This window comes from Myodes glareolus, chromosome 26 (genome assembly GCF_982192425.1).
Source record: "Myodes glareolus chromosome 26, mMyoGla1.1, whole genome shotgun sequence".
Lineage (NCBI taxonomy): Eukaryota > Metazoa > Chordata > Mammalia > Rodentia > Cricetidae > Myodes > Myodes glareolus.
The window spans coordinates 23,668,105-23,680,486 of record NC_142051.1 but is presented as its reverse complement, the minus strand read 5'-3'; the positions used below and the strand labels follow the sequence as shown (position 1 = coordinate 23,680,486).

Here is a 12,382-nt window from a genome sequence, read left to right as displayed (position 1 = left end):
ACTCTAGATCACTGCCAACACACATTCTTCTATTGTTCTTCTCTCAATTCCCACTTTCCATCAAGACTACTATTTCTCCCAAGGATTATATTTTAATTTGTCTCTTTATTTATTTTACTTTCTATGGCAATAAATAAGACTAGCTTCACTGTTTTGCTCCTGTATCCTTAGTTTAATATCCAACATAAAGCAATGCTCAAAATGTATTTACCAAATAAACAAATGAAAAGCATAGGTGAATGTTCAATATTTACTGAATTATATTCTTGATCTTATAAGACTGTCTTGCCTCCTTTGTGAACTCTGGAATTGCTGGAAATATTCCACACAGAGCAAAACCTGTTGTAAAACACGTATTTTAAAGTGGAAAAATTGATGTTTTCCTTAAGTCAAGCTATAGCTGTATTTCATTTCAGAATACCATGTTTTTACAGTCCGAAGAACAAAAATATTTTCAAAAGTCCCCATTATTTCAACCTTTTATATTACAAAGCAGCATGGGCAATGCCTTGGAGTTCATCCTAGCTTCAGATTCACACATGTAGCAAGTTCTCCTACACTGCATTAGTAAAGGGGTCATATGTGTTGTGTGTTGTGAGACTTTCAATCCATATCTGTTAGTTCAGGAGCCCACTAAACTAGAATTACAATGCCTCCTGTGGAAGAGGCTGAATGTAGAATAATTCGCTGAGCATATCAGGACACTTTTGATAGTGAAGAAGTACTATTAGCTTTCATGGAGACATGAGCATACACCAGGACCTTTGTGTTGGTGTGAAGCAAGACCAAGACATGACCTGGGAACACGGAATTCTCAACGGAACAACAAATTAAATTCTTCTCCCTTGCATGGAAATTCTGAAAATGCTCCATCTCTTTGCAAGGTCATCTTTAAAAGATAAGTAAGAATGCAAAGAGAAATGCAGTTTTCATTTCTCTTGGGAATCTGCATATTCAATAGTATCCCAGCAAACTGTGCAACCCTTGATCTGATCAGCAAAGGACATACTGATTTTCAGGCAAACACTAGAGCAAAAGACGACACACTCACCTCTGGAAATTGCCTTGAATTTTACCATAGGGGAATAAATAGAAGAGTAGATTTGTTTTATGTCCCTACAAGTTATTTTAAATTAGATTCCTTTAATAATCCCTCCTTGAGACAATTGCCATCTCTGGGCTTCTCCCACAGTCATTCAGGAGTCTTTTGACTTCCCTGTCAACAGCTCAGCACTAAGTCAGTTTCCACTTTGCCAGTCTTCCGTTGCTCATCATCTAATAGACTGTTGTTTGCTACCTTCACTTACTTCACTGCCAAAAACCACTCTCTGTCCCACAGCTCCTGAGCGGATGCCCAGTCCATCTTCCTGCACATGGATGGTCAATTCATCTTCCTGAATATGGATGCTCAACCCATCTTTTTGCATGCGGATGCACAGCCCATCTTCCTGCACACAGATGTTCAGCCCATCTTCCTGCACAAGGATGTTCAGTCCATCTTCCTGCACACAGATATCCAACCCATCTTCCTGAATATGAATGCTGAGCCCATCTTCCTGCACATGGATGCCCAACCCATCTTTCTGTGCACAGATGTCCAGCCCATCTTCCTGTCCCTAATAAGAGCACTGCACATGGATGCCTAGCCTATCTTCCTAACCCTAACAAGAGTAAATCCTGTCCTTCAACTTCACCTCCACACCAGGCTCCCTGAATGTACTGGTGGATGTCAGCCAAAGCAATCTTGTCCAGCTCCCACACTAAGAACTTGACTGATTATTATGATTTTCATGAAGATTGATCTATGAGGAAAATTAATCCCGAACTGCCATTTGTTTGACTCTGTGTTAGTTCCAAATACTCCTTCCTAACAGGCTCCAGATTCCAAATTTGTAAACCTTTTCATTTCCAGCCCTCAATGGATAAAAGTGACCATTTCCGAGTGTTCCTCATACTGCACATTCATATTGAACTCACAGACTCCTGAGCACTTCCGTTTCCATTTTCTCATTAGATATTCACAGACTGGAAGGCACTAAGGGTTGTTTTCTTTATTTCTATTCTACATATTAGGAAATTGACCCAGCGGAGGTAGGCTCTCTACTCTACTTCTTGATGAACTACCCCTGACGATAAGTTACCCACATAGTGTGAGTAAAATGCTTGCATTTTACTAAGGGCTTGTAAAAGATATACAAAGACATATTTCTATGCCTGTGAGACACTAGAGACAATTACAAAGTACATGAAATGAACTAAGTGGTATCTGTGTGATGGGAAATCTACATGCTAGCAGGAATTGTCTCTCTCTATCCTTGCCACTCTATGAAAATACATGCTGTTGCATCATTAAAATTAAAAATGTAATAAATAGCAAAGCAGGATTTTTATTCCACATTCTGACTTGCAGAATACATACTACATAATGTTCTTTTAACACCCATTAAAGTACAATAATAGACAACTGCCATTAACTTTGTAATGCACAACAAGCAATATTTTATAGCAAATTGTGGTTTAAAGGCAGTTGTCTGCAATTAATAACATCTATTCCAACTCTCAGAGAATCAACTTAAAGCTGCATTATACTGGAGGTTGTGACGTTGTTTGAAAATTAAGAATTTTATATTCTAAAGACCTTACAAGATGATATGAGGGATAGGAATAATGTTGCTATCTGGTCATATTAAACATTATGACAAATGATAAAGTATATTTTTGTTATCACTTATTACTCTATAAGTCCAGAATTACTGTGTTCCTCTTTTACAGCAATGGAAAGATTCAATGATCCAATCTCAGAAGTATGCAAGAGTGGAAGCAAGGTACAAAGTCAGGTCTCCTGGTACTAAGAACAATGTCCTTTTTATTTAGCTTCTTTATGTGTACTTGAATCATGCTTACAGCCTGTGCTCTTACCCCTCAGTAGCCTTCGACCAGAAATAGACTCCATTACTAGTGACTCGTTGAAATGAGTGTCATGCCTTAGACACAGTGAGTAACTAGGAAGGTATATAAAACTTTTCCCAGTTGCTATGCCAAGTGGCTAAGCCTGACTTCTATTTCATCATATTTACAGAACTATCATTTGGAAGTCATTTTAATTTATTACTGTTAAGACTGAATGCAAGATAGGTTTTCTCCTAAAGTAAATGCATTCAAGTAGAAAGGTTTAAATCACTAGACTATGAACTCCAAGGATGGGGAATTCCACATTTTGTTCACTGCAGCTCCCAAGTTCCCATGGCAGTGTGTGTGTGTGTGTGTGTGTGTGTGTGTGTGTGTATGTGTGTGTATTATCGCTCAAACTCCTGAAACCAGCTAAATGTTCAGTTAACATTTGCTATGTGAGCAAGTCCTGCATCTCAACCTAGCAAACGTTGTCAAGTAATCAGAAAATGTTTTCCAACTTGACCTCCTCTTGGAATCACCAGAGTAGACAGATGATAGCCAGGGATTTTCTACAATTGGTCGAGTCTTCTGGCTACTAACTGCTATCGGCCGGCCGAAGGGGTGTAAGGAGAGCACCCCTTCCCCGACCCCTTTCTTGTGCTCCATCTTCTTACCTTGCTGAATCACGAAATCATCCGACTGAATGCCATTGTAGTTTGCACACAAGCCACATGACTTCCCTCTGTGCTCCTCGGACAATTTCAGGTAAACTCCCGATATTCCGTCCCAGGCCAAAGAGAAGCCAAAGGTAGTTTTCACCAGAATGTAGTCGGCTAGCTTCTCGATGTACACCTGGCCAACTGTCTGAGGCAGAGATAAGCTAAAAAAAAATAGAACAGTGTAATATCTGAACCACGGCCAAGTTATAGTTACACATACCAGATTCTCATGACGATTCAGGCGACAGAATTTTTACACAGAGTCACTGAATGAGCTATACAGTGAGCTCCTCAAAAGTTTAAATATATGGGAAATCTCAACATTGTTGACAAGTTTAATATTTAAATTAAAAGACGACGAAGATGCCACTGACGGAGAGTTAATACTTACAACTTAGTAGTTGTTTCAAACTCCAGCTGAAAGTTGCAGAGAACCTTTTCAACATGGAAACTAGCTCTAGCAGCGTCATAGAATGAGAATTAAAAAAATTACTTTTGATCCGGACAGCTAAAGGTAATCTAAAAAATGAACAGTTCTAAAGTACAGACAAGCGATAGTCAAAATATGCAGGTGTCCTGGAGCCCTGATTTTATTCCCAACCAAAAAGAACTAGCCAAATGGGCATTGCAAAAGCAAACTGAGTCACTTGGCAAGCAAAAGAACACTGTCCTCCTTCCACTTATAAACGAGGCCATAAAGAGCAGGTCCCAATCGTAAAATAAATTCGCGACGCTCACTTTTATGAAGGTAGTCATATCAAAATAAATTTATAAACCATGATGTAAGGCAGGCGGCTAACAGATGTAGTCACACCTTCCTCTCAAAAATTCAAATGATTAATTTCTGTTCTAGAAAGAGCAGGGCTCTGTCCAACAAAAACTGTAAAAGTAAGCTAACTGTAGATAATTCCCAAAGAAACACTAATACCTCTGACCATTTACACAAAGATTTTTTTACATATAAATATTTAGAGAAAATAGTTACAAGAAGAGAGAAATAACTATGCTTTATAACTAGAGAATAAGTGACAAGTGGAAGTGTTATGATTAAAAAATAAATGTAAAGAATTCATAGTGAAAGTCAGTATGAAACAACAATAAAAATATTCCTTGTTTGAATTTACAAGTTAATAAAAGATCTGGATTTCAAAATAGTGGATCATATTTTATAAGCATATTTTACACTAATGGGGTGCTAATTCATGGGAGGTGTAGCTCTGGGGAGAGGGATTTTGCTGTGTTTAACTGTCAGCCACCTCTGTCTGCCAGCTCTCTTCTGTAAATTTAGTTAAATGTCTATTTTTAAGAGAAAAAATGGCTATCTGTAACTCCTTGGTGTTTATGACACAGAAGGTTGCTGATATATGGCAAGACCTTGCACCAAGAGGAAAAGACATCAAAAATTATATAACCACCAAATGGAGCGAAGGCTGCTCTTGGTTGCAGGACTGAAACAATGTTCCCCGAGGCTCATCTTTTTCCAATGCTGCTCCTGCCTTTGACTGACTCTACGTGGAGGAAAAGCAACATCACCGCCCTACACTGGAAGGAATCCAATGGTTCACACACCCAACAGTGAGTTCTGAATGATGGATAAAACTGTTCCATCTCAATATTTACTTTCTCTGGCCTAGCTGAGCTAGGAAATGTTCTAACCTGGGTGTCTTTGTAATCATTTAGATCAGAAAGGAAATTGATCCCCATGATTCCCTATTCTAACTGTATGAAATCTCTGCCTAACATAAACATCCCCTTCCCTACAACTCTCAGGTCATGCTGTTGGCAGGCAGGAAGCCGCGGTAGCTGCCCTGATCTATCAACAAGGACAGTTATTTACTGGCTCAGAGTCTTTGTCAAGGCTTTGATGGAAACTCCGAAAGTGACGCCCAAGACTCATTCACTAGACTTGGGAGGACTTCCAGAATCCTTCCCAAAAGAAAATAAAGTCAATTTTTGTACGATGTTCTGTGAAGGGAAAGAGAAAATATTGAAGAGGCCCAACGTAATCAGAATTCAGTCATATAGAGACAGTTCTTGATTGTGCCCTCAGGAGAACATGACAATCCTAGGTGCACCTTTGCAAATATATCTGCATCATGCATACGAGGCTGTGGACCAGCTAGATTCCCAGCTGCCTGGTGGGCTCCAGCGCCACGGAACGTGTGATGGCTCTCTGACACCACTGCGCAAGTCAACCGAAGGGCAACCCCTCTATTCCTGTTCTCCGCCACTCCCTTCCAGTCTGAGACCTCGGAACTGTCAATCAACCTCTGGTGTCATTTGCACAGATTATTTTTTTCTCGTCTTACCTGACTCCATTCATTTTTATTTCGTGACCATAAATTCTAATTTCCTCTTGGTTCGAAAAGAATAGGCTGATGGAACGATAGCAAGAATACACAGAACCAAGGCACTTTGGGCTGTTGTGGACCTGGAAGGGAGAGAAACCAAAAAGGAAATCATGGGAAACAACCGCAAGTATCCACATAGTCAATTAAACCCTTGGAGCATCCTTACAACTCACAGCACCACTGACCCCACGACACCGTACAAAGTAAGGACTACACTTACACTTAGGGTTTTTGACAGGAAAATAATATTTGCCTCAAAAATGGAGCAATATAATTTTATAAAATGCAAGTGATTCAGGACATTTGTGTGCTCACCTTTGCTTCTACATGGTAGAGAATAATATTCTGAAGCTATATGATATATACTGGGAAAAATTAGTTTGAAAAAGAATCATAAACACCACAAGGAAACACATTTGGAGTATTTATGCCCCGTTAGGGCATCTAAGGGCTATCATGGGAGAATGTTGAATGGAGTTCAATAGCAAGCAATATTTATAGGCTGACAAAGTGAATATGACTTCGCTGAAAATAAAAATTGATTTTCTTTATTCCCAAATGCTTTAGAAAAGAAAGAAACCATTTAAATAACAAATTGCTACTTTAGACTTTAGGAAGAATTCCATTCACTTGGAATAACACAAAGCCAGGAAAGAGCAGAAAAGGTGAAAAGACACAGTGAATGTTATTTTTTTTACCTTAGCTCAGGATTCATTTCAGAAGGCTCAAAAGCCAAAATATAAGTCATAAAACTACAAAGCAACTGAAAAATAGGTAGCTAAACAAATGCAAAAGAACTTTCAAATTTGAAAAGGATAAAAATTCACTAATAATAAGACAGCTTAAAGATATTAATTCAATATGTAAGTGGTAATTGACTTATATGTATCTAACACACACTCTAGAACTATAGCCATCAATAAAGCAGACAAAAATATCTGCCTCCCTAAATTCTTATCCCATGACAGGAAAAGAGGTAAGATGTGCAACTAAATAGAAATAAAATATATAGTATTGATAACACTAAAAAAAATTACTAAATGAAGCAAAGATATAGAATATACACATCAAGATTTAGGAGAGGATTTTAGATGCCAGGCTAAGGAAAACTTCTCTTAGACACTAAAATTCTGGAAAGGATGGGGCTTGAGGGAAAACTGTGGGACAAAACATAGAAACATATTTAACCAAAAAAGACAATAAACACGGAGGCTAGCAGAAGGAATTTGACTGAAATATTCTCAATATCTAGAAACCATCATTCAATCCCATCCAGATTGTTGAAGGAGTACTCTTCAGAGAGCAAATGGAGAAGATTGATAGTTATCAATACAAGGGGATTTTGCTAATGGAACCAGAGTGTCCTTCCTCAGCCTCACATTAGCCAAACAAGCCCTCTGCAAATGTCAGTGGTTCTAAATTAATTTTCAAGCATGTATTCTCAAATGTAAACAAATATTCAGAGATTGTTTATCACCTGAAGTGAGTCTATAATATGAAAGACAGAATCAGAAACAATGAAAAGCAAAATCAAAGAAACAATAAGCTTTTTGTTTGCTTTGTGAATATAATAAATTATCCGTATAATTAAATCCTAACTCTAAACTTTTTATACTTATATGTGTGTGTATCCAAAATATCAACTAATATCAGACAGAAAAGTGAACATATAACATCTGTTAAAAAAAGAAAAGAAATTTTTTAAATAAAAATAACTAAACATTGAGAACACAATAAAAGAAATAAAATAATCAGAAGGTAGAAAACGATATGAGTTGGAAAGAAGGTTTCCACAATGTAGAAGAGAAAAAGCAAAATGATGGAAAATAAGCAAAAATCAATAAGAAAATGAAGAGATCCTTCAGTTCAGGGACTTCAAGACATAAGCAGCAAAACGCTGAAGAAGAGGAATAGAGGAAACAAGGGAGGAAATGTTGTTCCTAAAGTGGAAGGCGTAACACATGGATGGGCCTGTCATGGACAGATGCACAAAATATATATCCGCCTCCTGTACCCATGACATCTTCAAGCCGTGGGGATAAAGAAAAGACACCTTCTTTTTTTCCATTTTCTTTCTTTCTTTCTTTCTTTCCTTCTTTCTTTCTTTCATTCTTTCATTTTTACTCCTTCTTTTTCTTAAGAAGCAGTGGAAAGGTTGAGTAAAAAAATGCTCATAAATCAGAAAATTGAACTCAAAATTTTTAGAAATTCTTCTCAAATTAAAATCAAGATTTCAGAGTTGTCCTTTCATGCTCATTTCCCAGATAAGTGTCTCTTTCCCTTCTAGACATTGAGTTTAAAAACTAGCGGGCAACCCCTCACTCTTTCACTGCCTTTTGGAATCCTACTGCGCATACTGGGTCACCTTGTCCAGCCTTTATACATCAGCTGGTGCTTAGTCTTACTGCAACTTGATATGCCATGTTTTGTTTAGATTCATGGAAGGCCTGCCTTTTTCTGAGCAGAAATGGAGGAGGAGGAGTTTGAGGGGAGGGGAACAGAGGGGAGATGGAAAAAAGAATGGAAGGAGAAGAAGGAAGGAAAACTGTGGCCAGGCTCTAAAATAAATTAAGAAAACAAACAAACAAACAAAAACACCTTCAAAAGTAGGACCAAGCTTTTCCACAAGTGCAGGCCATGAGTACCAAGGACCCAGGAAGCTTTTCAAAGCTAATTCCCCAAGAAGACAAAGTTCCCCTCATCATCAGAACTTTCCTTGGATCCAAGAAACAAGAACAAAAAGCAATACAGGACACAACAGAGTAGTCTCCAGAAGCAGAGTAAGAAGACACCTCCAGTGCTGAAGACGAAAGGCCTGTGAGGGAGCTTGTCTGAGGTGAGCATAAAAAGGAAGGGTTGAAAAGAGGAGGCTCCATGGAAGAGAGACTCGATCAAGAAGCGTTCTACGGGGATAAGAGTGTGGGGGAAGACAAGGGTGACCGAGGTAAAATAACAACAAAAGGGATAATTATCCACCCTAGAAAAATACATAAGGGTAATAAAATCAGGGTAACTTCCTGTGCTCAACTCTTAACTGTTTGCATAGTGACAATGACATAAAATCTACAGGTTGATTTGGTCAGAAATACTGATGTAACAATAGAAAGAGAAAAGACCATGGATGTGTGTATATTCCTGTATGCTTGTGTGTATGTGCTTTTAAATGTGTGTGTTGGCATGTTTCGCTAAGCAAAAAGCACAATGTGATCAAGACAACCCTCACTTGCTACAGTAAGAGTGAAGAGATGATTTATAACTTTGGCAGCTGCAGAAGTAATCACATATATAAGACAAAAGTCAGAAGACGCAGCTCAAGAACCTGGAAAAATTGATTCTGAGAGTCAGACTAAGTTACAGTAGGGAATGGACAGCGAACCATTTCTGTTACACACACATCTTTATGAAATATTTTAAACTGTGAGCCTATATTACCTTCATAAAAATAAAAGCAAATTTAAATAAAAACAACATGGCTATGAAAGGGAAAATGCATGTTAATATTCCATTTTTTGAAATATTCACTTTTTTAAATCTAAACTTCCAAAATAGATTATTGTTAAAACATTTAAGTACGCTATGAATTTGAAAAATTCAGCTAATAAAATTTATATTTTTAAGACTATGTGGCACAAAGGAAAATTCTTAATATAACATTCAGTGAAAATATAGAAGAGAAAATTAAAATTAAACAGTATCGTTTCAATTTATGAATTTGCATAAAATCCAAAGAAATAGCACTAAAAGAAAATATGGGATGCTGTTAACAATGGTGTCCCTGAAATGACAGCCCTTGCAAGTTTTAGACTCACGATTTTCATCAAATTTTCAAAAAAGAAGAAGTAAACTACTTTTATAGCCAATAAGAAAGACTGATTTAGGTAGACATGCTTCTGGGTTGGAAAGAAAAGTCCATCATTGAAAACTGGACCCATCCCTTAACTGTGGGAGTATGGTTCTGCACTCTGCCCTGTAGTAGGTTTCAAGAAAGATGATCAAGTTGACACCTTTGTTCACAAAAGAGTGAGACACTGAAAAAGAGAATTTTAATTAAAGGGTCAAAGGAGTTGAAGAGGCCCAAATTCTGGGAGGCTTGGGGCAGGATGGTAAGTTCCAATGAGAAAATGGAGAACAGTGCCTTGTAAGCACTCAAGTTGGGCCATTTCTCTTTCTAAAGAGACTCTCTGTTTATCCCCCTGCCCCAAGATTTACCATTCCTTATACTTCAATGTCTCAGAGGATCGCAGACCTAGGGTCCAGATGCAAAGCTTGCATCTTCCAGCAAGGGGGAATTCAGACAACTACAGCATGATTCAGAAGTAAAACAGCGGTCAGATTTCAACATTTTGTCTCTAAAGAATTAGTTTTTAAATGGAACAGTACAGAACTCCCGTACTTGTGACTTGAGAGGCCTGGATAAACAAGAAAGAAAGTCTCTGGTGCCCTTGCTTCAGCGACTGCTCTTCTGCAACTGAATTTTCAGATATTTTCATTGGACTTGGGAATTCTGAAGCCTAGCGTGAGTTCTGTGAGCTCTATCATGTAGCACGAATCTACCTAGCAATGACGTAATTCATGCAGTTGCCGTCATCAACATGGCTTCCTCTACAGACCAAGAGTTGCTTTCATTTTCTATTGTTATTTATTCATCCATTTTTGGAGTCAAGGATCCAAACCAGGGCTTTGTGCATGCTAAAAATTGGCCATACCAATAAGCTACATTCCTTAGCCCAGGAGGGGCATTTAAAAAACGTGAAAGCAAGCAGGCATCTCAAGTCAAAACAGCAAGGAGGGAGAAAATATGAATAATGTTATTAATATCTGACTTTACCTTCTTCCAAATTACCAAAAAAAATCATATCAGGGATACTGATGAGAGTAACTATGGTAAAAAGTATATATTTCTCTACACCCTGAAAGACGCTCTCTCATGGATTCAGTCCCTGTTGCTAGCATGCCAGACATCATCTTAATAGAATTACGCTAATAGGGCCACAAAATTGGATCATTCCATTAAGAGTAGGTCCCTGTGTGTTCTATAATTATTGTCCATTACTCATCGTTTGCCCAACACTTTTAAAATACATTATTTCCCAGAGGTAATTTTTTTTTAAATTGATGAAATTTGAGTACCACCTACCCACACAGTGTACTGAGGCTCCAAATTACCGCAGTCCTTTGCAAATATGTAAGAACAGCTTCCTGGGAAGTAATAGTAGATCCCATCAAATGTTTCAAAGTGATACTGTCCCCAGGTTTTGCAAATGCCATCTCTGCCACTTCCCATGTTTGGGACTAAAAAGAAATTAAATAATATGTAGTATGATTAGTGTAAAATAAATAAATAACATTAGTGTAAAATAAATCACAGCTATCTCAAAATGTTCAGTCACAATAAGTCCTTGTAATTTTTGCTGAAATAAGTGTTTCCCCCCAATTGGGTAGTCTATGGTACAGGAAGACAGAAGAAGCATCGAACTATCAGCTGCTCTTAAAATGACCCAACTCCTTTAAGAAAACCGTCTCTGAGTTGCTATGAAGAAAAGACTTATGTTAGAAACTCCCCTAATTTTTGTTTCCAAGAGAAGGATTCAGGATAAAAAAAAAAAAAAAAAGGAATAGTAAGGAAGGTGATCCAAAAGAAGACAGTGATGTCGGCAACACAAATGAGTGACTCAGAAGAGAAAGAAAGGTCACCACCGAGGATCCTAGAGCAGTGTGGACAGCAGGAGAATACCACAGCCTCCATAATTCTTTCTAAAATGTCTTTATGGTATCCAGAGAGAAAATTAATGATGGCCAAAAAAAAAAAAAATCATGTTTATATGCCTGGAAAACGGAGCTGGAAGCATTAGTCATTTAGTTTCCTGGAATCGTGAAAATGATGATCTCAAACTGATGAAATTTCAAGCAACAGTTATTTTAAATCAAGGGACATCTATTAGGATTACGTCTCTCCTCTAGATAAACTTCTATTCGGTTTTATTTTTATTTGTGTGACGTATTGTTTGTTGTTGCTGTTGTTGTTGTTGTAGGTGTGGGGTGTATAGGGTCACATTGTATCACAGCAAGCAGGTGTCTGACGACCATTTTGTGCAGTCGCTTCTCTCCTTCGATCTAAGAATATGTGGGTTCCGGGGATAAAACTCCCCTCATCACACTTGGCAACAAGGCGATTCTTTGCTGAGTCATCTCACAAACCCGTCATTTTTTTATGTTTTAAATGGTTCACTTTATAATAATGTAAAAAAGCAGCAATGTTTGTTAAAAAGTCGCTTGGTGAGTTGTTATATACACCAAGCCAAACAGAAACATAAGGGCAAATGTTTAGTGTCTCCTCCTTTTTGAAACATTTACCTAAACTTATCAGCTCAGGCCAAATTTGGTCCACTCAGGGAAAGACATTGATGGGTTCGTTTTGCT

The 12,382-nt window shown here is 37.9% G+C and overlaps 1 protein-coding gene across 1 annotated transcript in view; it reads right to left on the bottom strand.

Annotated features, from left to right (window-relative positions):
• Otogl (otogelin like) overlaps window positions 1–11,246 on the bottom strand; it is a 117,044-nt gene extending 105,798 nt beyond the window's left edge. Inside the window, exons 1-3 of the mRNA XM_085683473.2 lie at window positions 11,100–11,246; window positions 5,921–6,042; window positions 3,567–3,772 (exon numbers count right to left, since the gene is read on the bottom strand). Of these exons, the coding sequence (XP_085539599.2) occupies window positions 3,567–3,772; window positions 5,921–6,042; window positions 11,100–11,246 (475 nt within the window). The remainder of the gene's footprint in view (window positions 1–3,566; window positions 3,773–5,920; window positions 6,043–11,099) is intronic.
• Window positions 11,247–12,382: the final 1,136 nt, after the last annotated feature.